Source organism: Nycticebus coucang, chromosome 6 (genome assembly GCF_027406575.1).
Source record: "Nycticebus coucang isolate mNycCou1 chromosome 6, mNycCou1.pri, whole genome shotgun sequence".
Taxonomy (NCBI): domain Eukaryota; kingdom Metazoa; phylum Chordata; class Mammalia; order Primates; family Lorisidae; genus Nycticebus; species Nycticebus coucang.
This window is the reverse complement of record NC_069785.1, coordinates 65,523,334-65,549,653: the sequence shown is the minus strand read 5'-3', so window position 1 is coordinate 65,549,653 and position 26,320 is coordinate 65,523,334. Positions and strand designations below refer to the sequence as shown.

The 26,320-nt window shown below is 39.1% G+C and overlaps 1 protein-coding gene across 2 annotated transcripts; it reads right to left on the bottom strand.

Moving 5' to 3' along the window:
- Positions 1 to 8,570: 8,570 nt before the first annotated feature.
- On the bottom strand, positions 8,571 to 25,506 carry LACTB (lactamase beta). Of its 2 annotated transcripts, XM_053594384.1 has the most exons (6): positions 25,076 to 25,499; positions 24,561 to 24,627; positions 22,764 to 22,954; positions 22,150 to 22,486; positions 20,458 to 20,623; positions 8,571 to 9,348 (listed from the first exon to the last, which is right to left on the bottom strand). In XM_053594384.1, the coding sequence occupies exons 1-6, from the start codon at positions 25,430 to 25,432 to the stop codon at positions 8,823 to 8,825; spliced, it is 1,644 nt and encodes a 547-aa protein (XP_053450359.1). In that variant the 5' UTR covers positions 25,433 to 25,499; the 3' UTR covers positions 8,571 to 8,822. The 2 variants fall into 2 exon arrangements, with proteins under 2 accessions (XP_053450359.1, XP_053450360.1); XM_053594385.1 differs by lacking the exon at positions 8,571 to 9,348 and having other exon boundaries at positions 20,279 to 20,619; positions 25,076 to 25,506.
- Positions 25,507 to 26,320: the final 814 nt, after the last annotated feature.

The window sequence follows — 26,320 nt, the reverse complement described above, 5'->3', positions numbered from 1 at the left end:
GGAGTTTGGGAATGGAAAGAAGCCAGAATAAGCTACTGTGTTCCTAGAATTTGCTTTTTCTATATAAAAAAAACTCCAAATTATAAATATGGCTAAAAATAGTTGGAATATAGTTCCCTATGGCTGCTATAACTAGTTACCCCAAATTTATTTATTTATTTATGACAGAGTCTCAGTATGTTGCCCTCAGTGGAGTGCTATGGTGTCACAGCTCACAGCAACCTCAAACTCTTGAGCTTAAGCGATTCTCTTGCCTGAGCCTCCTGAGTAGCTGGGTCTACAGGCACCTGCCACAACACCCAGCTATTTTTGTTGTTGTAGTTGTCTTTGTTGTTTAGCAGGCCAGGTCAGGTTTGAACCCCTCCAGCCTCAGTGTATGTGGCCAGCGCCCTAACTGCTGAGCTACGGGCGCCAAGCCAAGTTACCCCAAGTTTAGTGGCTTAAAAGTTACCCCAAGTTTAGTGGCTTAACACAACACAAATTTATTATTTATAGTTCTGAAGGTCAGAAGTCCAAAATGGATTCCTTTTCTTATGTAAGAATTAGGGTGTGGACATCTTTGGAAAGTCATTATTCTGCCTACCACAGAATACAAAGTTGTAAAGTTCTACCCTATATACCCCATAGATTCTGGAAATTATGTCTTTGTAGTTTTTTAAGCTTTTTTTTTTTTTTTTTTTTACTAGCTGGAGTGCAGTGGCATGCTCATAGCTCACTGTATCCTCAAAATCCTGGTCTCAAGAGATCCTCCCCCTTCAGCTTCCCAAAGTGCTATAATTTTTCAATGGAAAAAGCCCTTCAGTTTGTCTGGAAGGATTCAAGTTCATTGTTGCATTTCACAAAGAAAAAGGATAACTTTTATAAAATAAGATTTTACTTTTTACTCTTTTAGGATCTTTTAGCTACATTTTCATAACTCTAGTTAGAAAGAATTATATCAAGTCATGGTCTTTGCCATTGATCTATGCTTAAATAGCCTTTGAATCTAATTTCAAAGGGGGTTCCAAAATAGTAACTTTTCAGTTTATTTCTGTTTTACCTCTTCTGACTCACTTCCTTTCTGCTCTACCAGGTCTACTATTATTTTTATGCCTAGCATAACCTCACCTTAGAAGGAACTTAGGGAGGGGGCGCCGGCCCCATATACCGAGGGTGGCGGGTTCAAACCCGGCCCCGGCCAAACTGCAACGAAAAAATAGCCGGGCGTTGTGGCAGGCGCCTGTAGTCCCAGCTACTCGGGAGGCTGAGGCAAGAGAATCGCCTAAGCCCAGGACTTGGAGGTTGCTGTGAGCTGTGACGGGCACTCTACCAAGGGTGAAAAAGTGAGACAGAGTCTAAAAAAGAAAGAACTGAGGGAGAATAGTTCTGGCAAATTTAGTTAAAATCCTACATTTTAAATTTTTCTTAGGTAAGCAATTTTAGTTTCAAAATTGAAGCTGCCACTGAACCTAGAGCACAGCAGACTCTCAGCTTCAGCCCTACTCAGCGTTTTGTGTCTGTGAAGATCTTTCTTTTCTCATTTCACGTTTTCTATATGATGCTCTATATTTACAGCAGAGGGGGTATATAAGAGCAGCACGGTACACTGTCATCTTTGTCTCATCTTTGTGTTAATTTGAAAGTTGTATGATTTTCATAATTAAAATTCCAACATGTATTTATTTTTATTCATTTTATGTGACTTATTCCCTCCCCCCCCCACCAAATCACTTCGTCAATAAAATTGCATGCCACTAAATGTGACTTTTACTGAATAGGTGAATTTTTGTTTTTTTTTTTTATGGGAAGGCAGGATAATTGTTAAAACAGGCTTTAGAGTCAGATATATGTGGGTTTGAAATAAGTTCTAAATAATGGCTTGTGACCTTGGGAAAAATAAGGATAATAATTTCTACTTAAGGCTGGAGGATGTGGAGGAACAGCCCCGCCTTTGGATGGAAAGAGCTACAAAATCACATTGCAAAGTTGCAAGCACAATGGAATGGGAGAAAATTGTGGTTATTAAATAATTTGCTACACTCGGGGGAACTCCAATACTTATTAAGTTTATTTATTCTCTAATCCATGAACATCCACAATCAATTCTTTTTTATTATTTTTTTTAAAGACAGAGTCTCACTCTGTTGCCCAGGCTACAGTGCCATAGTCAGCCTACCTCATAGCAAGAGCAATCTCAAATACCTGGGTTCAAGCAATCCTCCTGCCTCAATCTCCCAGTAGCTGGGACTACAGGTCCCTGCCACAATGCCTAGCTAATTTTTCTAATATATATATATATATATATATATTTTTTTTTTTTTTTAGTAGAGACAGGGCCAAGGGTAGGGTCTAACTCTTTCTCAGGCTGGTCTTGAACTCCTGATCTCAATGGATCTTCTTGCCTTGGTCTTCCAGAGTGCTAGAATTGGGCAGCACCCTTAACTCAGTGGTTACAGCACCAGCCACATACACTGGAGCTGGTGGTTCAAGCCCAGCCCGGGCCTGCTAAACAACAATGACAACTACATCAAAAAAATAGCTGGGCATTGTGGTGAGCACCTATAGTCCCAGCTATTTGGGAGGGTGAGGCAAGAGAATCACTTGAGCCCAAGAATTCAAGGTTGCTATGAGCTGTGATGCCATTGCACTCTATGGAGGGGTGACAGAGTGAGACTCTGTCTCAGAAAAAAAGAAAGAAAGAAAAGAAAAGAAAAGAGAGAAAGAGAGAAAGAGAAAGAAAGAAAGAAGAAGAATGAAAGAAAGAAAGAAAGAAAGAAAGAAAGAAAGAAAGAAAGAAAGAAAGAAAGAAAGAAAGAAAGAAAGAAGAAAGAAAGAAAGAAAGAAAGAAAGAAAGAAAGAAAGAAAGAAAGAAAGAAAGAAAGAAGAAAGAAAGAAAGAAAGAAAGAAAGAAAGAAAGAAAGAAAGAAAGAAAGAAAGAAAGAAAGAAAGAAAGAAAGAAAGAAAGAAAGAAAGAAAGAAAGAAAGAAAGAAGAGAAAGAAAGAAAGAAAGAAAGAAAGAAAGAAAGAAAGAAAGAAAGAAAGAAAGAAAGAAAGAAAGAAAGAAAGAAAGAAAGAAAGAAAGAAAGAAAGAAAGAAAGAAAGAAAGAAAGAAAGAAAGAAAGAAAGAAAGAAAGAAAGAAAGAAAGAAAGAAAGAAAACCAGAGTTTGTTACCTAGAATTACAGGTGTGAGCCACCATGCCCGGCCCACAATCAATTCTTAAAAAAATACTTTATTTTCCCTGGTCTGATGAGCACAGATTTTAAGTGGAAAATTTACATTAGAAGAAATTCAAATGGCTATGAACACATGAAAATATGTTTAACTTCATTAACAATATATATGTACAAATGAAAACAATCAGATACCATTTTCATCTATTGCACAGTCAAAAATTAAAAGTCAGATATTAAACTGTTGGTATACAAATAAGAGAATTAAGTTCAACTACATAAAATTGTCCATATTCAAATGCGTTTCACCTACAAGAACAGCAATTTCATATGGTTCAACCCAAAAAAGGATTTGGGTTACAGCATTGTCTATAGTAGTAAAAAACACCAATAAGAGAATGGATAGTACAATGTGATGTAATGAGAAGCGTAACATTTTATTAAACTTGTAATAAACCACATTTATATGTATCAAATGACCAGATCATAAAAACAATGTTAAATTTAAAGAAATATAGAAAACATGTATAGTATGATACTACTATTTATAGATGTAAATAATACAAATTAACACTAAGTATTAGATATGGATACATATATACATATAATAAACAATGAACTGGGAGGATATAGACCAACTACTGCCAGCAGTCGCCTGCTGGACAAAAGGAGTGGGACATGGGGTGGTAGTTAAAGGAGTCTTAAGCTTTATCTGTTATATATATATATATATATTTTTTTTTTTTTTTTGAGACAGAGCCTCAAGCTGTCGCCCTGGGTAGAGTGCTATGGCATCACAGCTCACAGCAACCTCCAACTCCTGGGCTCCCGTGACTTCTGCCTCCGCCTTCCAAGTAGCTGGGACTACAGGCGCCTGCCACAATGCCTGGCTATTTTTTGGTTGCAGCCATCATTGTTGTTTGGTGGCCTGGGCTGGATTCGAACCTGCCAGCTGAGCCGCTTGAGCCACAGGTGCTGAGCCTGTTATATTTGTTTTTTATTGAAGAAATTTTGACTAAATGTTAGTATTTTAAATTATAGGCATTGGGAATATGATTATTTATCATGTATTTTTCTGATTTATTTTGAATTTTACAAAATAAAAGATCAATTTAAAACAAGTAAAGCAAATCTTTCGTAGCCAATGATCATCTTCATGCATTGTAAATTTTCAGAGAAAATATAAAAAACACAAAAGAGACTTGTATCATATTCTCTTTTCTTTACCCTAATATTAGATATGAGCCACACTAGAGATAGTATGGGAGATGTGGGAATTTATCCATACTGTTTCTAAGAATTACATGAGAAAAGAATAGAAATTCTTAGAGTAGAAAATATCTAAACAGGAATTTTTTTTTTTTTTGAGACAGAGTCTAACTTTTGTCACCCTTGGTAGAATGCCATGACATCATCATAGCTCACAGCAACCTCAAACTCCTAGGCTCAAGCAACCCTCTTGCATCAGCCTCCGAAGTAGCTGGGATTACAGGTGCCCACCACAGTGCCTGGCTATTTTTAGAGATGGGTCTCATTCTTTTTTAGGCTGCTCTTGAACTCCTGAGTTCTACCCACCTCCACCTCCCAGAGTACTAGGATTATAGGTGTGAGCCACCTCGCCCGGTTTCTAAATAGAAATTTTTAATTGGGGATTGAAGATTTGTGGCCCTCTCACGTTTGTATATAGGTGCATATTCTGAGAAGGCTCATAGTTCTTCTCAGAGCTTCAACAAGAATCCTAAAAAAGATGAAAAACAACTAATCTAAAGCAGGTGCCTTGTTCATAAAATACAGTCACTAAATTCACAGGATTCTTCACACTTTGTGGATCCTCTTGCACCTGTTCGTCCCTACTGTACTTCTCCCTGAGGCCCAGATGATATTGTTTCCTCTTCCTTTTCTCCCAATTTAAACGCCACCTCTTCCAGAGACAGTTGGTCCTTCATTCTATGGTCTCTGGGCAAAAGTTCAAAAGCTTACATTATAAAAGCTTACATTATTTGATATCATATGATCACATTTAAAAGATGTATCTTTTAATATCAAAAAAAATTTTTAAATATTACCATTAATTTGATTTTTGCTTTTAGTCACTGTATTACTTATTTAAAATTTTAAATTACATTAGTGAAATGTGTGACACTTTTATGTTTATCACAGTGCACAGTGAATTGAAAATCCGACAAACATGAATAAAAGAATTACAGACCAGGAGAGCCAGAAAGAAATAAAGAGATGAAATGGATCTGCTTTAGAGAGCTGCTCTCTTTGTACTTCAATCAAACAGAGATATCCATCTGTTTACTTTTACAGATTAAAGTGGAAAGCAAAGAAACAGACTTAAGACTTAGAACTATAGAAAACCCTTCTTTTATCAGAGTATATAAACACTTAGATTGCTTTCTGAGTTTTTCTGGTAATCTCTAATATAAATCATCTATGGCTGTTACAACAAAATTCCCCAATACATTAAAACCACAAAAGCCATGTGTGAAGCCGGTCTCCAGTCTTCTGTCACACTGATTCAGGGTTGGTCTCTGTGACTGCTAAAATTTGGCATAAGTGTGACATATGACTGACTTCCAAGGCTGGATTATAGATGTTGTGGCTTTTACCTGGTTCTCTCTTACATCATTTATTCTCAGGGAAGCCACAGCACAGTCAAGCCGACCTATGCAGAAAGCCATGTAGTGAAAACTGAGACCTGGACAGCATACTGAAACCCACTGAGTTATACACTTTAAGGAGCAAGTTTTATGGCTTGCCAACTGTGAATTATATATGCACTGTGTGTGTGTGTGCACTTGGAACAGAGCAGTGGATGGAAGTTTGAAAGGACTTCCAAGAGGGTGTTAGTGAAAACCCGAAGAGCCTGAATAAACAGTTTAGAAGTATGATGGCTTTTGAGGAGGCTGCAAGTGTGAACTTAGGGAAAGTGAGAGAAATCTAGCCAGGCCTGGTAGCTTATGCCTGTAGTCCCAGCTACTTGGGAGGCTGAGGGAGTAGGATGGCCTTAGCCAGGAGTTTGAGGCTGCAGTGAGCTAGGATCACACTATAAATAAAAGGAAAAGGAAAATCTGATTGGAGGGAGGAAAAGAGATTCTCATATTCTTATTTTGTAGTGGTAGGAAGTTTAGCAATACCGACACCGGCAATAACTTAGTAGAAAATGTGCATAATGAACTAGGTGGTCGAGCTGAGGGGATTTCCAGACACATTGTTGAATGGGCCTCCTGGATTCTTCTTGCTGCTTATACTAACATGCAAGAGAGAGATAAGCTAAAGGAAGGATTATTAAACAAGACTTGATAATTGATGGTTTATTTATTTATTTTTTTGGAGACAGAGCCTCAAGCTGTTGCCCTGGGTAGAGTGCCGTGGCATCACAGCTCACAGTAACCTCTAACTCCTGGGCTCAAGCAATTCTCCTGCCTCCACCTCCCAAAGTAGCTGGGACTACAGGCGCCTGCCACAATGCCCGGCTATTTTTTTGGTTGCAGCTGTCATTGTTTGGCGGGCCAGGGCTGGATTCGAACCCGCCAGCTTAGGTGTATGTGGCTGGCGCCTTAGCCACTTGAGCCACAGGCGCCAAGCCGATAATTGATGGTTTAAAAAAATTCCTGACCATTCTGATGACAAATGATGCTAAAATTAACAAATGGGTTCAAGGCAAAGACAAAAGCTAGGGCACTTCCAGGAAAATGTGGTCTAAAGGTGAAATTGAGGGTGTGGCTATAAAATCCTTTCTTAATACTTCAAAAAGAACCAAGACAGTGCCTCAGAGAACTATTTAAAGTACTACACACAGTAAAGCATACCAGATTAATAGCTTAAATACTTTCTCCAACTGTCTCAGCATGATTCCAAGTTAGAGAAGGGCCTATTTTAGGAGATTCTGGGGTGTAGCTTTTGTCTATGGCATAAACTCCAATAAGAGTCACAGGACACTTATAACATTAAAAAAATTGTATCGACAGGAACACTGCTAACCTAGACTGAAGGGACAGAGAGAGTACAAAGAGGCCTTTGGACCTTGGACCTCCAAACTTCAACAATCAGAAAGCAGTCTGAGAAAGCCACTCAGCTGGAACACATGCTACCTTTCATGGAAAAGATTCTCAGAGGCAGAGCCCAGAGCCCAGAGAACGTAGCTGAGAGACAAGAATCATTTTCAAGCCATCAAGGAGCCCTAACCTATGTCTGATTGATTTCAGAATTGCTAAGCACTCCTGTACGTCTTCCATTTCTCCACTTTCTGAAAGGCAAGTGTAACAGCTATTATCCTGTATCTGTTGTGTCATTGTATATTGCACTTGTGGGGAGCAAATTACGCATCTAAAGTTCACAACTGCTTGAGTTGTTGTACTTAAGGAACTAGCCCCAAGGAGCCTCATTCACACGGACCTGGTTTAGATGATAAGATACTGAGCTGTGAGCTGATGCTGTAAGGGAATGAAACCTCAAGAGGATTTGGGATGAGCTAAGTACATTAGGTCATACATAAATCACTGGGGACCAGAGGTCAGACTGTGGTAGCCAATTTCCAAGCAGATCTCCAATGATCCCTACCTCCAGATGATATTCTCACTCTGTGTAATCCTACCAACATGTGTCAGGTCCTGTGGGACCCACAGAACATGGCAGAAGTGATGGTATGTGAGTTGAGTCTACCTTATAAAGGAGTGGCTTCTGCCTGGCTCTGTTGTCCTCTCTCATCACTTTCTCTGGGGGAAGCCAACTGCCATAATATTAAGATACTCAAACAGTCCCACAGAGCGGTCTATGTGGTGACAAACTGAGGCTTCTTGCCACACATCAGCCTGAGGACTGACTGGACACCAGTTAAGCAAGTAAGCATCTTGGAAGCATTTCCTTTAGCCCCAGAGAATCATTTAGATGACTCTAACACCTTGTCTGCAACCTCATTAGAGACTGTGCCAGATCCACCCAGCTATATTACTTCTGAATTCCTGAGCCACAGAAACTGTGAGATGATAAATATTTGTTCTTTTAAGATGCAAAAGATATAGGCGGCGCCTGTGGCTCAGTGGGTAGGGAGCCGGCCCCATATACCGAGGGTGGCATGTTCGAACCCCTCTCTGGCCAAAACTGCAACAAAAAAATAGCTGGGCATTCTAGCGGGCACCTGTAGTTCCAGCTACTCAGGAGGCTGAGGCAAGAGAATCGCCTAAACCCAGGAGTGGAGGTTGGTGCGAGCTGTGACACCACGGCAATCTACCAAGGGCAACACAGTGAGGCTCTGCCTCTGAAAAAAAAAAAAAAAAAAAATGCAAAAGAAAACTAATATACCATTTCTCATAGTCTTGTTTCTGTTGACATACTAAAAGGAAAAGGATAGTGTTTAGAGGCTCCTACTGAATGAGATTTTCTCTGTATTACACATTCAGAAAGTACATACTTTTATCAGAATATTTTATTTCATGAATTAACAATTTTTGCAAAACATAAAAACAATATAGATACTTCCCTGAGTATAAAGAATTAATTCTACAATAAAAGACAGTTACAAAATTAAGCAATCAGAGGTACATAATTCTCTGCATTTAATTAGTCTCTATTACAAATTTGTTCTTAAAAATCTCACGTATTTTGGAACTTGAATATTTAAAAAAAACAAAATAACTCATTTTGCACCTGTGATGTTAAGGTATCAGTCTGATCTGTCTTTATCAAATTCAAGGGCAATTTTTAAAGCAGTACTATTGAGACCAACAGATTGCATGTTACATATGATAGAAACAATTATTCCTCTTGGAGGAACCTTGTTATTTATAGCCTCTGTATCCAGTTCCTCGGGAAGCACCAGCAGGACACTACTGGCACCCACTGCACCTCCAGTATGCGAAGCATAATGCCGCTGCTTCCGACAAGAACCATATGTTTGCTTCTTTTCCACGACACCCCATGCCATTGCATATTTACCCTCTTTATCCCAAGACATCTCTGTGTTAGGGACTGGTGTCCAAATCATAACCATTGTTTCTGGTTTGAGGTATCCAGGTAAGAGATTTTCATTTGAGTCCTTAAACAGCCCAACTTGGTAACCATACAGCATTGCATTCCCAAATTTCAGAAGGTCACCCACTGTAGACAGAAATCCACCACCAGCCCATTTATAGGAGTTATCCACGTAGGGTGTGTTGACAAGACGTCTCTTTTTATTATAAACATAAAATCTAAAATGAAATAAGAATGGTAATTACAAATTTCATAGTACATTATGACTTTACATGTAATGATAGGAACATGTGTACATGAGACAGATTGTATTTCAATGTAATGATCATATATTCTCGGAAACTATAACAACTAATTTTCAGTATGATTCAGATCCTAGTGACATACAGATAACCTAATAAGGTACTCTAATGATCTTTTCAATTAAAGCATAGAAAGTGATTTTTCTATTGGTATAGCTTGCTCATGCTGAGTGTATCAAACTTAATATTGGCAAAAATGCATTGATTAATAATAGATATGATACATTTGCCCTGTGCCTACAAAGAAAAACCTATCCTTTGGTAGATATTCCTAGTCCTTGGACTTATTGTTGAATTATGTGCCACAAGTGAATTTTATAACCCAAAGTGTGCACATTGGGATGTTTGGTAGGTTAATATTTGTAAGACTAGATTTTTTAGATAACAATACCAAAGCAGTATCATGTGTAATGATGTGATATGGTACTTTCTTGGTGTAGGAAAGAAGCTGAAGTTAGCAAACCTCAGTTTGAATCCCAACTCTTACCCTTACTAGGTTTTTATGTTTATTTGACTTGATTTGAAAAAACACACAGGGGCTCAGTGGCTCATGCCTATAATCCTGCACTTTGGGACACTGAGGTGGGAGAATGGTTTGAACCTGGGAGCCTGAGGTGCAGTTAACTAAGATGATACAACTATGATGATACCACCGCCCTCCAGCCTGGGCAACAGAGGGAGACCCTCTCTTAAATAAATAAATAAATAAAATAAAATAATTAAATATGATTTTTACTACGTTCTAGGCAACTATGTAAATATGAACTAACTTATTCTTATAACAATGTTAGGAGGTAGGTACTATTATAAAACCATATTCGACAGATGAGGCACTGAGTATAAGAAACGTTTATGAGGTCACACACCTTATAAGCGGCAAAACTGGATTTGAACCCAGGAAATCTGGCATCCCTATTCTATACTGCCACTCTGCTTCAGCAGCCTAACTTGTAAAATGGGATGAAAATGTCTACTTTGCAGAGTTAGGAATATATGTATCAAGCACTTTTCACATTTTTGGTAGTTACTTAAAGAAATGCTAGCTATTATTTGTTGTGCTTTCAACAGTTACTGAGGAACTAGGTGCCAGGTACTGTTTGATTTATTATTTTTAGAGACAAAGTCTTGGTTTGTGACCTAGGATCACAGCTCACTGCAACCTCAAACTCCTAGACTCAGGAGATCCTCTCACCTCGGCCTCCTGAGTACCAAACCCAGCTAAATTTTTTATTTTTTTTTAGAGAAAGAGGTCTCAATATGTTGCCCAGGCTGGGCTAGGTACTATTTTGATGCTAGGATAAAGTGTTTAAAAAAAAAAGACAAAGTGCCTTGCCTGAGGAGGTTTTTATTTTAGTATGAGGAGTCTTTACCAATCAGTGGTGGGGAACCTGCAGCCTTGAGGATCCTTGAGTGTGGCCTTTTGACTGAATACAAATTTTATAGAACAAATGCCTTTGGATTTGGTCAAGGGGCTGCACTTGGGGATCTTAAGGGCCACATATGGTTCCCCACTTCCGTTAGGTAAATGAAATGAAATTGCAAAATAATTAAACAAAAATGAAACTTCACCCATGGGGATCCTTTCTTTCAAGATTCATAATGCAGGGCTCTTAGGTCTGCAGTTTGCTGACCGCCTCACCTCTAATGACCATTTTACCTCAGCTGTTCATAAGCACTAACTCTACCACCTAAACTGTTCTATCTTTAATATCTCAAACTCAGAACTTTCTTCCTATGACAATGACTTCTAATCTTTCCAACTCTCCAAATACACCTGCTCTCTGCCCTCATTGTTTCCACCTATTTTCCTTGCTTCTTCCCTGTTTTCTTGGGCCTACTCATTTTACCTGCTCTTTGGAGAGGCTGAGGGCATATATAGTTTGAAAAATGAGTTTTTTAAAAAAAGTTCTTATATGTCTCCTAAAACTGAGGTTTCCAACATCTGGACTACAGATTGGTATCAGTCCATTGCCTGTTAGGAAGTGGGCCACACAGTTGGAGGTGAACAGTGCTGTGTGACAGCAAGGGAAGCTTCATCTATATTACAGCCGCTCCCCATGCCTTGCGTCACAGCCTCAGCTCTGCCTCCTGTCATATGCCCTCAGCACCACACCCACCCCCCAGTCCCACACACACCTACTCTGTAGAAAACCTGTTTTCAATGAAACCAGTCATGGTGCCAAAAAGCTCGGGGACCACTGCCCTAAAAGTCCAAGACATAATATGAGTGAAGTAGGGTTAGGAAAGGGGTGGCCACAGGCATGTGTCTGGGCATGGTGGGTCATGCTAGTAATCCCAGCACTTTGAGAAGCCAGGCCAGGAAGATCACTTGAGGTCAGGGGTTGTCTGGGCAACACAGCAAGACCCCATCTCTTTCCCATTCACCCCCCCCTAAAATTAGCTGGTGGTATGCATCTGTGGTACTACCTATTGAGGAGGCTGAGGTGGGAGGATAGCTTGAGCCCAGAAGTTTGAGGCTGCAGGCTGCAGTGAGCTATGACTGCATCATGGCATTCTAGCCTGAGCAAGAGAGCTAGAACTTGTCTTAAAAAAAAAGTCTACAGGGGATCTTAATGTGTTCTTTTGAGAACCAACAATTCAATATGCGATTTTCTCATGTCTTAAAATCACATGTCTAAAGTAATCTCTTCTAAGCCTTCTTGTCATACTTCTTCTCTCCATTAAAACCCTCATTATAAAACTTTTGATAACTCCCTTGCCCTCAATTCTCACATCAGTAAGATGCTAAAACCTATTCATTCAATCTCTGCTTGGTGTCTCTCCCTTCTCCTTCTTTCTGTTCCTATCGTCACTCCCGTATTTTAAGATCTCATTACTTTCTGCCTCAACTCTGATTACACTTGTAATTCTAGACAGTCAAGTAAAATTAAATCCAAAAGAAGTTACAAAAATTCAATGGAAATCAAGCAGGTTACAGGGGAGGAGATCTGTGAAATCATACCTAAAGGGTACAACGTACACTATCTGGGTGACAGGCATACTTAAAACTTTGACTCAAGGGAGCAGTATGACAGCAATCCATGTAACCAAAACATTTGTATCCTCATAATATACTGAAATAAGAAAAAGAAGTTACATAATAGAAACACATTTTCTTACTGAGAAGTATTTTTTAAAGTGAACTCCAAGCTCATAAACCAGAACTACCAAGATGTTTGGCTAATCACCAGCTTTGCATAACTTCCTTTCAACATTAAAGCATTTCAAACCACTTACATTAAGATCGGAACTCCTCAGTCATTACTCTTTTAAATATGAAAATATGCTGAATTCTAGACTTTAATCTCTTGGTTCTCTTTCATAGCAGACAAGTTAGTAGCTTTTCTTTTCCTTTTTTTTTGAGAAAGAGTCTAACTATATCACCCTCAGTAGAGTGCTGTAGCATCACAGCTCACAGCAACCTCAAACTCCTGGGCTTAAGCAATTCTCTTGCCTCAGCCTCCCAAGTAGCTGGGACTACAGGTGCCTGCCACAAAGCCTGACTATTTTTTCTTTTGTTATTGTTGTTATTGTAGTTGTCATTGTTGTTTAACAGGCCAGGGCCAGGTTTGGAACCTGCCAGCCTCAGTGTATGTGGCTGGAGCCCTAACCATTGAGATACAGGCACCAAGCCAAGTTAATAGCTTTTCGTAACAATAATTTTCTTCAGCTGAATGATAAACTTTACTATTTCAAATTCCTAGGAAATTTCTGCTTAAAAGAATGGAATATAGATACAAGTTCTTGAGTAAGTTACTGGAACTTTCTTTTAATTAAATAACTGAAGGAATGATTCCAGATGACAAATAGCTTCTTCATTCTTATTTAAGAATCTCCAGATTCTGCACAAGAACCTTCTATAAAACCACAGAGATCTATATCTACAAACTTAGATATTATTTTTAAATGCTTCTTAAATACCTTTGTAAATAATTATGTATCCCTTTGTAATTTATTGTTACAAGAAGTTTTAAAACAATTAAAAATGTATATTATAGAAAACTAATCCCACTTTAAAATTCAGCATTAATGTTTGGATCAAACTGCTAGTAGAGAGTTTATCAGTTGTAGGTATACAAAGGAGCTTGATAAAAAACAATTCTTTAAAAAAATTTTTTAAAAATATCAGATTAATATGAGGGTACACATGATTGGATTACATTGTTTGCATTTGTAAGGTAAAGTCCAAATTCTATCTGTTTCCTTCACCCAGGAAGTGTGCCATATACTGGTGCATTGTTCCCTTTGGCTGGGAACTTGCTGAACCATTCCCCTCTTCTTGAATTTAACTGAGTTCTTCTCTCAAGTGAGCACATCACTGTTAATCTACTAGTTTCAATTTAGTATTGAGCACATGTGATGCTTGTTTTCCCATTCCTGTGATACTTTATTGGGAGAGTGTTCTCCAAATCCATCCAGGTTGTTACAAAAGATACAAAATCTCCAGTTTCTTTTATAGCTGAATAGTATTCCATGGTATACATATACCACCGCTTAGTAATAGGAACAATTCTTAATGGAAAGCACTCTAAAAAACAAATAGAAGGGAAAGGCCATATCTATACTGTCAAAATACAGAAAACATTCATTTTCTTTGGTTTTGGTCCCATTCAATTATAAAATTAGATTTTTGTTGCAAACATTGTACCAAACACATGGAAAATATGACCCACGTCTAGTAGTAAGTAAAGGCATTGACTTAGGATTCTCCCCAATCAACAAACTGAATGTCTTTCAGTGGCAAGAACATTCATTCCACTTCCCCCTGTCATCTTAAAGAATTAGAGTTTAGGGCGGTGCCTGTGGCTCAAAGGAATAGGGCACCGGCCCCATAGGCCGGAGGTGGTGGGTTCAAACCCAGCCCTGGCCAAAAACTGCAAAAAAAGAACTAGAGAGTTTATTTACTATACAGAATCAATATAGTTGTTTGCCTATTCCGAATCAATGTCTCTATTCTTTCATTTAAGAAAACCCTGATTTTATTCAGGATAATCATGTTCCCTCTAAAAACTAAAAATCCCTTGCCTCCCTTAACAGCTAAGTGTATCCTTGTGGCTAAAATTCTAACCAAAGTAATGTAAGTGGTATTGTGAGTAGGAGTTTGGAGAAATAATTCCAACAGGTGACAGACATCGGATGGCACTAATTTTTTTTTTTTTTTTTTTTTTGTAGAGACAGAGTCTCACTGTACTGCCCTCAGGTAGAGTGCCGTGGCGTCACACTGCTCACAGCAACCTCTAAGTCTTGGGCTTACGCGATTCTCTTGCCTCAGCCTCCTGAGCAGCTGGGACTACAGGCGCTCGCCACAACGCCCGGCTATTTTTTTTTGGTTGCAGTTTGGCTGGGGCTGGGTTTGAACCCACCACCCTTGGCATATGGGGCCAGCGCCCTACTCACTGAGCCACAGGCGCCACCCGGATGGCACTATTTTAAATGCACAGATACACACGAAAGTGATAAAGAAGATAAACATTCACTCTTGAGAATACAATAATAACTCTAAAACCTTAGTCAGGATATTATAAACAGATTTACGATTACACTCAAGAAATCAGTAGACTAAAAAACAAAGCTGGCAACGTCTTATTTACTGCAAAATAGTACCATAAAACAAATGAATGGACAAATATGCATTTATTAAGTTTTGCTTTAAGATTTTCCTGCACATAGCCGGGTATGGTGGCTCATGCCTATAATCCTAGCACTCTGGGAGGCTGAGGCGAGTGGATTGCTTGAGCTTATGAGTTCAAGACCAGCCTGAGCAAAAGCAAGACCCTGTCTCTACTAAAAATAGAAAAACTGAGGCAAGAGAATCACTTGAGCTCAAGTTGGGAGTTTGCTGTGAGCTATGACATCGCAGCACTCCCCGCAGGGAGACAGCTTGAGACTCTGTCTCAAAAAAAAAAAAAAAAAAACATTTTCCTGCACATACATACATATCCTTGAAAAAGATTCCTTTTACTCCTTGAACACCCCCCAAAAGCTAGCACCTTTAAACCAATTATTACCAAAAAAGAATCAGATTGAGTTTTAGAGACCAAATACAGATTGTATCAAATAAAAACAAAGCAAATGGACAGAACATTTTCCTAGGTAATAATATTTCCTTCTGTTTGCAGTGCCCTATTTTATTTCAACAGTCCATTTAATCTAACTGAAATGAATCAATTACCCTTTTAGAACCATTGTGTAACTGCTAAAAACCTAAAAAACAAACAACAAAAGTACCAAAACAACCTCTCCCAGCCCCCGCCCCAAGGAAAAACAAAAACAAAAAGCCCAGAGCTGATAGGAACATTTAGAAACAGAAACCCACTGCCTTTTTTTCAAAAAATGGGAGATAAAATGAAATTAACTCACCCTCATATGCCATATTTTGATTTCAGTGCAAGTCACAAATTAGTCACTGATCAAGAAAACAACAAATGATAGCTGATCTGCAGACAGTTCATTCATACAGCCTTAATTTCCAGTTTGGAAAAGAGGCTCAATGAGCATACACGATGCCCTTCTTCCCCTTACATATAGATTTGGACATTCATTTTCAAATACGGAGATCTATATCAAAATAAGGTCAGGCATCTACGCCTGAATCTTTTCAGGTTCTCTAGTGAATCCTTTACTAGACAACTTCCTTTATTTGTCATTTCTTCTTATGCTTTCCAGTAGAAGACACTGCTATATCTAAAAATAACAAACACAAAGAGTCTGGAGTAGTTGAGAATCACAGGCCACTTAAAAAAAATTAAAATTTGGGCGGCGCCTGTGGCTCAGTAAGTAGGGCGCCGGCCCCATATGCTGAGGGTGGTGGGTTCAAACCCAGCCCTGGCCAAACTGCAACAAAAAAATAGCCGGGCGTTGTGGCGGGTGCCTGTGGTCCCAGCTGCTCGGGAGGCTGAGGCAAGAGAATCGCGGAAGCCCAAGAGTTGGAGGTTGCTGTGAGCCGTGTGATGCCACGGCACTCTACCCGAGGGTGGTACAGTGAGACTCTGTCTCTACCAAAAAAAAAAAAAAAAATTAAAATTCATTGCTTGTTACTAACTTAATTTCTTTTGGATCCCCAAAATCTCAGGCCATAAACTGATTTATAATGCATATTTAATAATTTTAAATAAGCTGGTGATTTAAAAATGATAATTTAGTTAAATACACTTGAAGATTGAATAAAACTAGTGTAGGGATTGGAAAATTCAAAATAAAAAAAAAAGCCATCATTTCATTGCTTTCTTTACAAAGTATCATTAAACTTATAAACTCCTGACTCATTTCCTAACATTTGACATAACTCCTGTAAGTATTCTCTTTGTTCTTTCTGAGTTAAAGAGTTTTTTGAAAAGTTACTAAGGATTTGCTTTTCCAATACTTTTTCCTCTAATAATGAAAAGCAAAATTATTTTAAAAGGTAAAATAAATCTTTATTGCATTTGTTAACTTTTTTTTTGTTTTGCCTTTTCTGGAGTGTCTTAAATATTTCTCTATAAAATAAACTCGAATTTTAAAAATTTAATGATTAAAAAATTCAGATACTTCCATGTGTAGTTTTGAAGTAGAACAGTTCAAAGAATCCTTATGTATTTGGCTTACATTATTTTAATACTGTTTCATCTCAATTAAACATTTAAAGTTTTCAGCCCTTTCATATCATTGTGCTTGAATAATTTTAATTACATAAATCAGTAGCTAACACTCTAATCATAGAAAACCCCTTCATGACAAAATGCATGAAATAAATTTAAAAATTTTTTAAGGCTAAAAAGCTGACTAAACCCTTTTCTAGTATATTGGTAAATGAATCATATATGAGATTATCTAAAATCATAGCATTTTTCTATCCTAAGGATAAAAAATCCAGTTAATTTGTCAAAGTCAGTGTTCTTAAGCTCCACAAATTATATTAAAATCTCCTAAGGCAATTTGCCTAGGATTTGTTTGAACACACAATCCAAAAGTACATAAATAATGTTAACTTGACATTTTAAATTTAAAAACTATAAAAGAAATCTGACAGAAACTATGTTTTCTTACATTAAATGGTTTCTTTCTTTTTTTGGTGCTAGAGTGTCACTTTACTGCCCTTGGTAGAGTGCCCTAACATCCTAGCTCACAGCAACCTCAAACTCTTGGGTTTTTGCCTCAGCCTTCCCAGTATCTGGGACTACAGGCGCTCACCACAACACCCAGCTACTTTTTGGAGACAGGGTCTTGCTCTTGCTCAGGCTGGTCTCAAACTCCTGAACTCAAGCAATCCACTGGCCGTCGCCTCCCAGAGTGCTAGAATTACAGGCATGAGCCACCATGCCCTGCCCTTGATATTTTTATTTTTTTAAGAGAAGGGGATTCACTTTGTTGCCAAGTGTTGGAGTGCTGAGCGCCATGGCACGATCATAGCTCAATAGCAACCCTCCTGCCTCAGCCTCCAAAGTAGCTAGAATTAAAGCTGTGTGCCACCAAACCCAGATAATTTTAAAATTTTATGTAGAGACATAGTCTCGCTATCTAGCCCCAGCTGGTCTCAAATACCTAGTCTCAAGAAATCCACCCACCTTAATCTCTCAGAGTAATGGGATTAAAGGCATGAGCCACTGCACCCACCTGCTTAATATTTTTATTATTATTATTATTATTTTTAGACAGAATCTCACTATGTCACCCTTGGTAGAGTGTCATGGCATCACAGGTCACAGCAACCTCAAACTCTTGGGCTTGAGCGATTCTCTTGGCTCAGCCTCCTAAGTATCTGGGATTACAGGTGCTCGCTACAATGCCCAGCGTATAAGATGTATAAGATGTTTGAACCCGCCAGCCTGGGTGTATGTGGCTGGCACCCTACTCACTGAGCTACAGGCGCCACCCCCACCTGCTTAACATTTTAAAAGCAAGATGTTAAATAATGACAGTGACAGATTATAACTCATTGACTAAGAATTCACGAATGCATACTGGTATGTATAAATAAATGCATAAATAAATAAATAAAAGAGAAGAGAAACCACTTTCTTATAATAGAATGCCAACTAACAAATATGGAATGAAGGGTGGAACCAGAAAAATCACCATTTGCTAACTATCACTGTAATAACTGATTCAGTCATGAATCATCAAAGGATGTTAAAACTAGTAGGTTTGATGAGAAAAAGGAGTTTTACGCAGTCTCAAAGTATCTCCCCCAAATACAGTTGTTAATTAAAAAGGGAAAAATAGTAACTTTACAGTGGAAAAATCTGACAGGCACTATTAAAAAGAGATTAAAATACTATAATCAATAATAGGACAAATTGACATCATTTGACTTCTTTTTTTTTTTTCAAAAGGTTAATGCTGTTATTTTTCACCAAACATATTAGCATTATTATTACAAAATTATTATTATCAACTTTTGTCTCATTTATCTGAGAAAGAAAAAAATAAGGTGCTACCAAGAGTTTGGCATGGGTAGCAACTGTTTTAGGTTATCTCTGTGGCCATGAAGGGGTCCATTCAGTCAGCCAGTGGATGGATGCCTGAAGATTTTTTTTTTATTGTTGGGGATTCATTGAGGGTACAATAAACCAGGTTACACTGATTGCAGTTGTTAGGTAAAGTCCCTCTTGCAATCATGTCTTGCCCCCATAAAGTGTGACACACACCAAGGCCCCACCTCCCTCCCTCCATCCCTCTTTCTGCTTTACCCCCCTCATAACCTTAATTGTCATTAATTGTCCTCATATCAAAATTGAGTACATAGGATTCATGCTTCTCCATTCTTGTGATGCTTTACTAAGAATAATGTCTTCCACTTCCATCCAGGTTAATAAGAAGGATGTAAAGTCTCCATTTTTTTTAATGGCTGAAGACATCATTTGACTTCTGAGAGACATGACAATTAAATGCAATGGGGATGCTGGACCAGAAAAGATTTTTTCTTTTCTTTTGCTATAAAATGACATTACTGGAACAACTGACAAAATTTGAATAAGATGTATAAATCTGATAAATGCATTGTGTGTTTCCAGAATGTCCTTGCTTTTAGAAAATAAAAATTTAAGGTGGTCCCTGTGGCTCAGTGAGTAGGGTGCCCACCCCATATGCTGAGAGTGGCGGGTTTGAACCCAGCCCTGGCCAAACTGCAACAAAAAGAAATAGCCAGGCGTTGTGGCAGATGCCTGTAGTCCCAGCTACTAGGGAGGCTGAGGCAAGAGAATTGCCTAAGCCCAAGAGCTGGAGGTTGCTGTGAGCCGTGTAATGCCCCAGCATTCTATTGAGGGCAACATAGTGAGACTCTGTCTCAAAAAAAAGAAAGAAAGAAAAGAAAAATTTAGTATTTATGGGTAAGGGGTACCATGTATGCAACTTATTTCCAAATGGTTCAGAAGAAAGTAACACACAGATAGACAATGCAATTGTGGCAAGGTGATAACATTAAGAAAATCTGGGTTAAGAGTACATGTAAATTCTTTGTACTATTTTGCAACTTTTTTGTAAGTATGAAAATCTTTTTCTTTTTTTCCTTTTGGGTGACTCTGCTGGGACATGAAAGAAATTCTTTCTTTCTTTCAAAGAATTTTTAAACTTTTTTGTTTTGAGACCAGATTTTTTTATGTTGCTCAAGCTGGTCTCTAGTTCCTGACCTCAAGTGATCCTCCTCCCTCAGCTGCCTAAAGTAGTTAGGATTTTTTAGGCATGAGCCACCTCACCCAGCTAAATTATTTCAAAATAAACATTAAAACAATTAAAATATAACAAAATTTAAACAAAGTATTAGCTAAAACATAAAAACTGGATGATTAAAATGCACATGATGGGTGCAATTTTGGTTTAATTATTCATGTGCTTGAGTTATGATAGCTTTTATTGAAGGTTTTGAGGGACTTTACAAACATGTTTTATTTCCCTTGATTTACAGGTTAAAAAAAAAAAAAAAAAAACACATATAGGGAAGCTCCCATAATGTGGCAAGTTGATTTTGGAATGGAGACAAGGAAAATTTGACTTTTCATTGACAACAGATTTAAGATAAGCTCGGCACACCAGAAGGTATTCATTTACCTTGCTCTATTGTAAATCACCGGCTCATTTTCTTCCTGTACCGTTGTCAGCATATCCAAGTCATGGAATATTTTCTGCATATAGTCCAAATATTTATATCCAGAAGCTCTTTCTACTATGGCTGCCAGTAGGGTATAGCCAAAAGTTGAATACAAAAACTGACTACCTTGAGACATCATTGCAAGGAAGGAAAAAAAAAATGCTTGATTATTATTCGAAAACATGTAAAACATTTTTCCCACTGAAAATTGGCATACCTTTCAAACTGGAATATTTTACTTCAGCATTTAGAAAGAATCATGAATAATATATCAACAAATTTAGTTAACTTTACAAAGGTCCTGGTTATGTCATGTCCTTAAGATGAGAATAAAATGATGATCAGTATATTTAAAATTTCACATGACTCTGTTCCTTTCTCTGATCGTGAAACAAGCAAAAATATCCTACCTCACAACAAACTAAAACAAAATCTTTCAAACTGATAACAGAATAGAAAGGGAAAGAAAAGCAAACTGAGTAGAAGTTTTTTCATTTACTTTCTACCTATTGTTTAAGGCATAACTATTTTAATAAAATATACATAACCATAAAAAGTTATTTGAGGTACATATTTAAATAAAAATACATATTTATATAGTTTCAAATATATCATGATATAATTTGAGATTCTGAAAACTTAAAATTATATGTTCTGTACTAAAAATGGGTGAGGGGTGGCACCTATGGCTCAACGGAGTAGGGAGCCGGCCCCATATGCTGGAGGTGTTGGGTTCAAACCCAGCCCTGGCCAAAAACTGCAAAATAAATAAATAAATAAATAAATAAATATGGGTGAGAACTTTAAGAAAAAATGCATAATGATATCCTTTGCCCTTATTTGTTATACCTATATAGTATCTATTCATAGTAAAAACAGTTTTTAAAATGAAATAATAATACACAAACCTATGGTAAATCTAAAGAAATTTAAGTGGCTTCAATAGGTACCACATTCAAGTATATAAAAACAAAGATAATTATTTTTATAGATCAGTTTTTGGGAAAATATAATTAAGTTGATGAATAGTTACTTCTTTTGAAAAAAAAATTTCTTTTTTTGAGAGAGTCTCACTCTGTCACCCTCAGTACAGTGCTCTGGCATCACAGCTCACAGCAACCTCCAGCTTTTTTTGGGCTTAGGCGATTCTCTTGCCTCAGACTCCTGAGCAGCTGGGACTACAGACACCAGGCTATTTTTTTTCAAAGTTTGGCTGGGGCTGGGTTTGAACCCACCACCCTCTGTATATGGGGCTGGTGCCCTACTCATTGAGCCACAGGCACTGCCCTGAATAGTTATTTCTTTAAGAAATAAGGGCACAAAATAAGTTAAGCAATTTAATTATAACTACATTTTAAAATATTAGCAATACTTTATCATGTCCACTTTGGCCAGGGTTTTATTTGAAGGGCTATTTTTCTGACATTTCTCCATAATTTTCCACTAATATCTTGATACTGAGAATCCTCTAATGATGGGTTAGCCTTCAATGAGCCTACATCTAAACAACTATCTCCCCAGATGTTAGGCTGCACTGTCCTGACCCATACCACAATCAACCTCACTGAATGCAGGATGGTATCATTTCCTATTTCCTGAAAATTAACACATCAATAATGACAATTTTGTTAAGAGAAGGAATTAACACTCACCAGGTTTAAAGAACAAAGGATCATTTTTAAATAATCTTAGTGATTCAATTGAATTTTCAAATTTTTCTTTCAAGTATAATTCGCCTTGTTCAAAATCATTCTTTTTCTTGCAAGGTTTTGAATTACGGAATTTGGTTTCATTATCCTGCTCTGTCTTAGCTTTAGCAAAGTCATTCTTTTCATTACTTTTGCCTTCTTTTTCTTGGTCAGATGCCATCACTCCTTTCATCATCTTCAAGGCTTTATAAGCCTTCTCTTCTTTCACCTTTTTCATGTCCTTTTCATAATGACGAATTCCACTTAAATGAGAAATGAGTAATCTTGTTGTGACAGAAACCTTGTAAAAACAAGAAAGTTCAATTACAATATTAAACTGTACAATAAAAAGTTAGCAGCTTTGGAATAATGCCTCATATATTCCATTTTGGACTGCTGCTGGGAATTCTTAGTCTCCAATTTCAGAAAAATACCTAACCAATTGTCACTTGGATTTTAAAAAAATAATCTGATAATTATAAAAACAAGCCAAAAAATCCTATGAAACATCTGAAATATAAATTCCAGCATAAACAATTTCACATGTCATTAGTAAAATAAAGTGTGAGTCTCACTACCTTTTCACCTTCATATTCCTTTTCAGGGAATTCAGGAACATAATGTTGTACTGGAATATCAAGATCCAGTTTCCCTTCCTCCCATAATTTGGCAAGAGCAACCATGGTGAGGCTTTTGCTGATGCTGGCAATTCTCATAACTGTCTCTGGCTTACAAGGTACGCGGTTCTCAACATCAGCAAAACCTAAACCTTTAGGGGGAAAGCACAAAACATCACTGTTAACAGGTTTCATGATCAAACAAGTCTTCAAAAACTGAAATAATATTATCTTAAAACACCGTGTCGTTATCTAAAAGAAAAAATATTCCACTTTTATAAGTTACTTAAAATTGGACATGTAAGGGATTGGGAGTCTTAGCAACATTGATACCAGTAAGTCTAACTATTTTACCTTACTACATATTACTAAAGTGAAATTGTATCCTATGTGCAATAGTAATTATCCATCCTGATTCATATACTAATTTTTCTTAGCTTATCTAAACAGTATTTCATATTGTAAGTAAATTACTCTTTATTCTTTAAAGAAAACATCATGTTCTTCTTCAAATTATATTTATACTTGATTTTTTAATGAGTTTCCACTGAATTCATTAAACAGCCACACGATAAAAATGAATGTGAAAAGATGTTCTGCAAACCAAATCTAGCTAATTTACAGCAATTTAATTTGACTGGTAAACCAGAAGGAAAACTGTGTACCACTAATTTGAAGTTCTTTCTAGAAAAAAGTTTGTTTGCTTTCTATTTTCTAACAATATGGAAATCTAATTAAGAAATATAAAGAACTGAGGCCAGGTGTGGTGGCTCACACTTGTAATCCCAGCTCTTTGGGAGGCAGAGGTAAGAGGATAAGTTTGAGGCCAAGAGTTCAAGACCAGCCTAAGCAATATAGAAAGAACCTGTCTCTACAGAAACAATTAGCCTGGTATGGTGGTGGTATACACCTGTATTCCCAGCTATGTGGGAGCCTGAGGCAGGAGAATCACTTGAACCCAGGAGTTTGTGATCGCAGGGAGCTATGATGATGCCTCTGCACTTTAGTCAGGGGAACAGGAGACCCTTTAACAACAAAAAAGAGAGAAATTCTGATTTCTTATCTATCTGTAAGGTTATCTACAAATATGCAGTTAATGGATTGTTATTATAGAGCCCCCCCCAATCCATATCTGTGGTTTAGCTTGTCTGAATATATTAAATGGAAAATTCTAGAAATAAACAATTCATGTTTTATTTTATTTATTTTTCTGAGACAGAGTCTTACCATGTCGCCCTGGGTAGAGTGCCATGGCGTTACAGCTCACAGCAACCTCAAACTCTTGGGCTCAAGCGATTCTCTTGTCTAAGCCTCCCAAGGCGACTGCCACAACGCCCGGCTATTTTTAGAGATGAGGTCTTGCTCTTGCTCAGGCTGGTCTCGAATTTGTGAGCTCAGGTACCCCACCCGCCTCGGCCTCCCAAGTGCTGGGATTACAGGTGTGAGCCACCATGCAGGGCGCAGGTCTCAATTTCATGCATCCACCAAGGGACTGGGAACAAGCATAAAGGAGAACAATTTTCAGACCAATAAACCCAGTCCTCAGAGAAAAGTAGGGGTAGAAGCAAGCCATTTTTAAGACCCCAATTTATTTGTCACATTTTAAATCTTGCTGTGATAAAAACCTGATTCTTCTGTTAGGCAGGTAGTGTAAACGGAACAGTATTTCATGGAATTCACTTCAACCAGCACAACATCTGTATTTTATTCAGCAATTGGCACAAAACAAGCCACTAAATAACACTTTTCTGGGCCCACCTTCTGACCAGACTTCTTTTCCATCTACAGAAACTCCAACCACTATGCCCGGTGCGCCCACCTCATCCTAAGAGCGAAGTGGAAAAGAATGGACAATTCAAAGACAGGACCAACAATCCCAGCGCTCTCCAGGGGGGCCTTTCCAGGCCCCGCCCCTTCGATCCAGGGCCGCCCCGCCCCCTCGGCTTGGTCCCGCCCCCTCCGCTCCGACCCGGCCACGCAGCTAACCGAGAGGGGCGTGCCCTGTCCGCACTCTAAGGGGAAAGGGACTGTCCTGAGGTGGGCGGTGACCTCCACCCCAACTGGGGCAACCACCAAGAGCTCTGACCACTGCCAGGCGGGGGGAAAGGGGAAGTCTTTCTCGGAAGCCGGCCGCCTACACCCCGCCGCCCAGGGTGGGGTCCGCTGAGCCCCAGGAAGGACCCTGAAGAGGTCCCATTCCGGGGCGCGCCGGGGGTGGGGCGTGGGGTCCCTGGCCGCCTACCCATCCCTCCCCGTCCCCCCAGTCGCCGCACCTTGATCCTGTGCAGCAGGTCGCGGCTGCTGTCAATAGCTCTGGCGAAGCACTTGGCAGGGGACGGCGAGGGGCTCTGCGGAGGCCTTGGGGCCAGCGACTGCTCCTGCGGCAGGTCCGCCTGAGGCGACGCCTCGGGGTCGGGAGCCGCGGGAGGCTGCGCAGGGGTCGCGCTCCTCAGCCCACCCGCCAGCTTCATCCCAAGAGCCAGCCCCAGCCCCAGCCCCAGGCCTCCGACCCAGCCGTGGCCAAGCGGCGGCAGCCCGGCGCGCTGGTGTGCCCCGCGTCGCCCACAACCCCAGACCTGGCCCCTGGGGCTCCCGGCCCGGGCCGTCACGACTGACAGGAGCCGGTGCATGGCGTCTCTGGAGATCCAGCGCCTCCCTGCTAGCGCAGGCCGAGAAGGCTGGGGCGGTGGAGCGAGGGGAGGGGCCAGGAAGAGAGGAAAGGGGGCGGGGCAGCGCTCAGACCCTACCAGTCGATGCCCGACCGCCGGAGCGCCGATCGTATCGAGCCCTTCCTCCTCTTCCTTTTCTTCTTGCCTGGTCTTTTTCTTTTTTTTTCCCCTTCTCCTTTTTTCCTTTTCCCTTTTTTTTTTCCTTTCCTTTTTCTCATCCTACTTATCACCCACACCATCTTGCCCCCCACCCCCACCCCAGTGTGCACAATTTCTTAACAACACAACACTTTGTGTCATTAAATTTGTCAGAGTCCTTACCCGACTGACTTTTTTGAAGAGTCCAGACTTTCAGTTTTGGATCTTCAGCTTCCTGAACAGCAACTGGCACACAGCAGACTTGTGGTACTTCACAGACATCTCCTTTTCCCTGGAAATGCTCTTCTTTTCTCTCTTCCCATCTCCTTTATGTCTCATTTCAGCTGCTTCTATTCTCCTAAAGATCTTTTATTTATTTTTTGAGGCAGAGACTCACTTTTTCACCCTCTGTAGAGTGCTGTGGCATTGTAGCTCACCGCAATCTCAAACTCTTGGGTTCAAGCGATCCTCTTGCCTCAGTTTTTTCATTTTTAGTAGAGAAGGAGTCTCGCTTTTGCTCAGGCTGGTAACGAACTGAGCTCAAGCGATCAGCCCGCCTTGGTCTCCCAGAGTGCTAGGATTACAGGCGTGAGCCACCGCGCCTGGCCCCATAAAGCTGTTTTAAAATCTGTTACTTCTGGAGTTCTAGCTCCACACCACATCAAACATATGAAGTTATAGCCAGACTCTATTCTATGTTTTTTTTTTTTT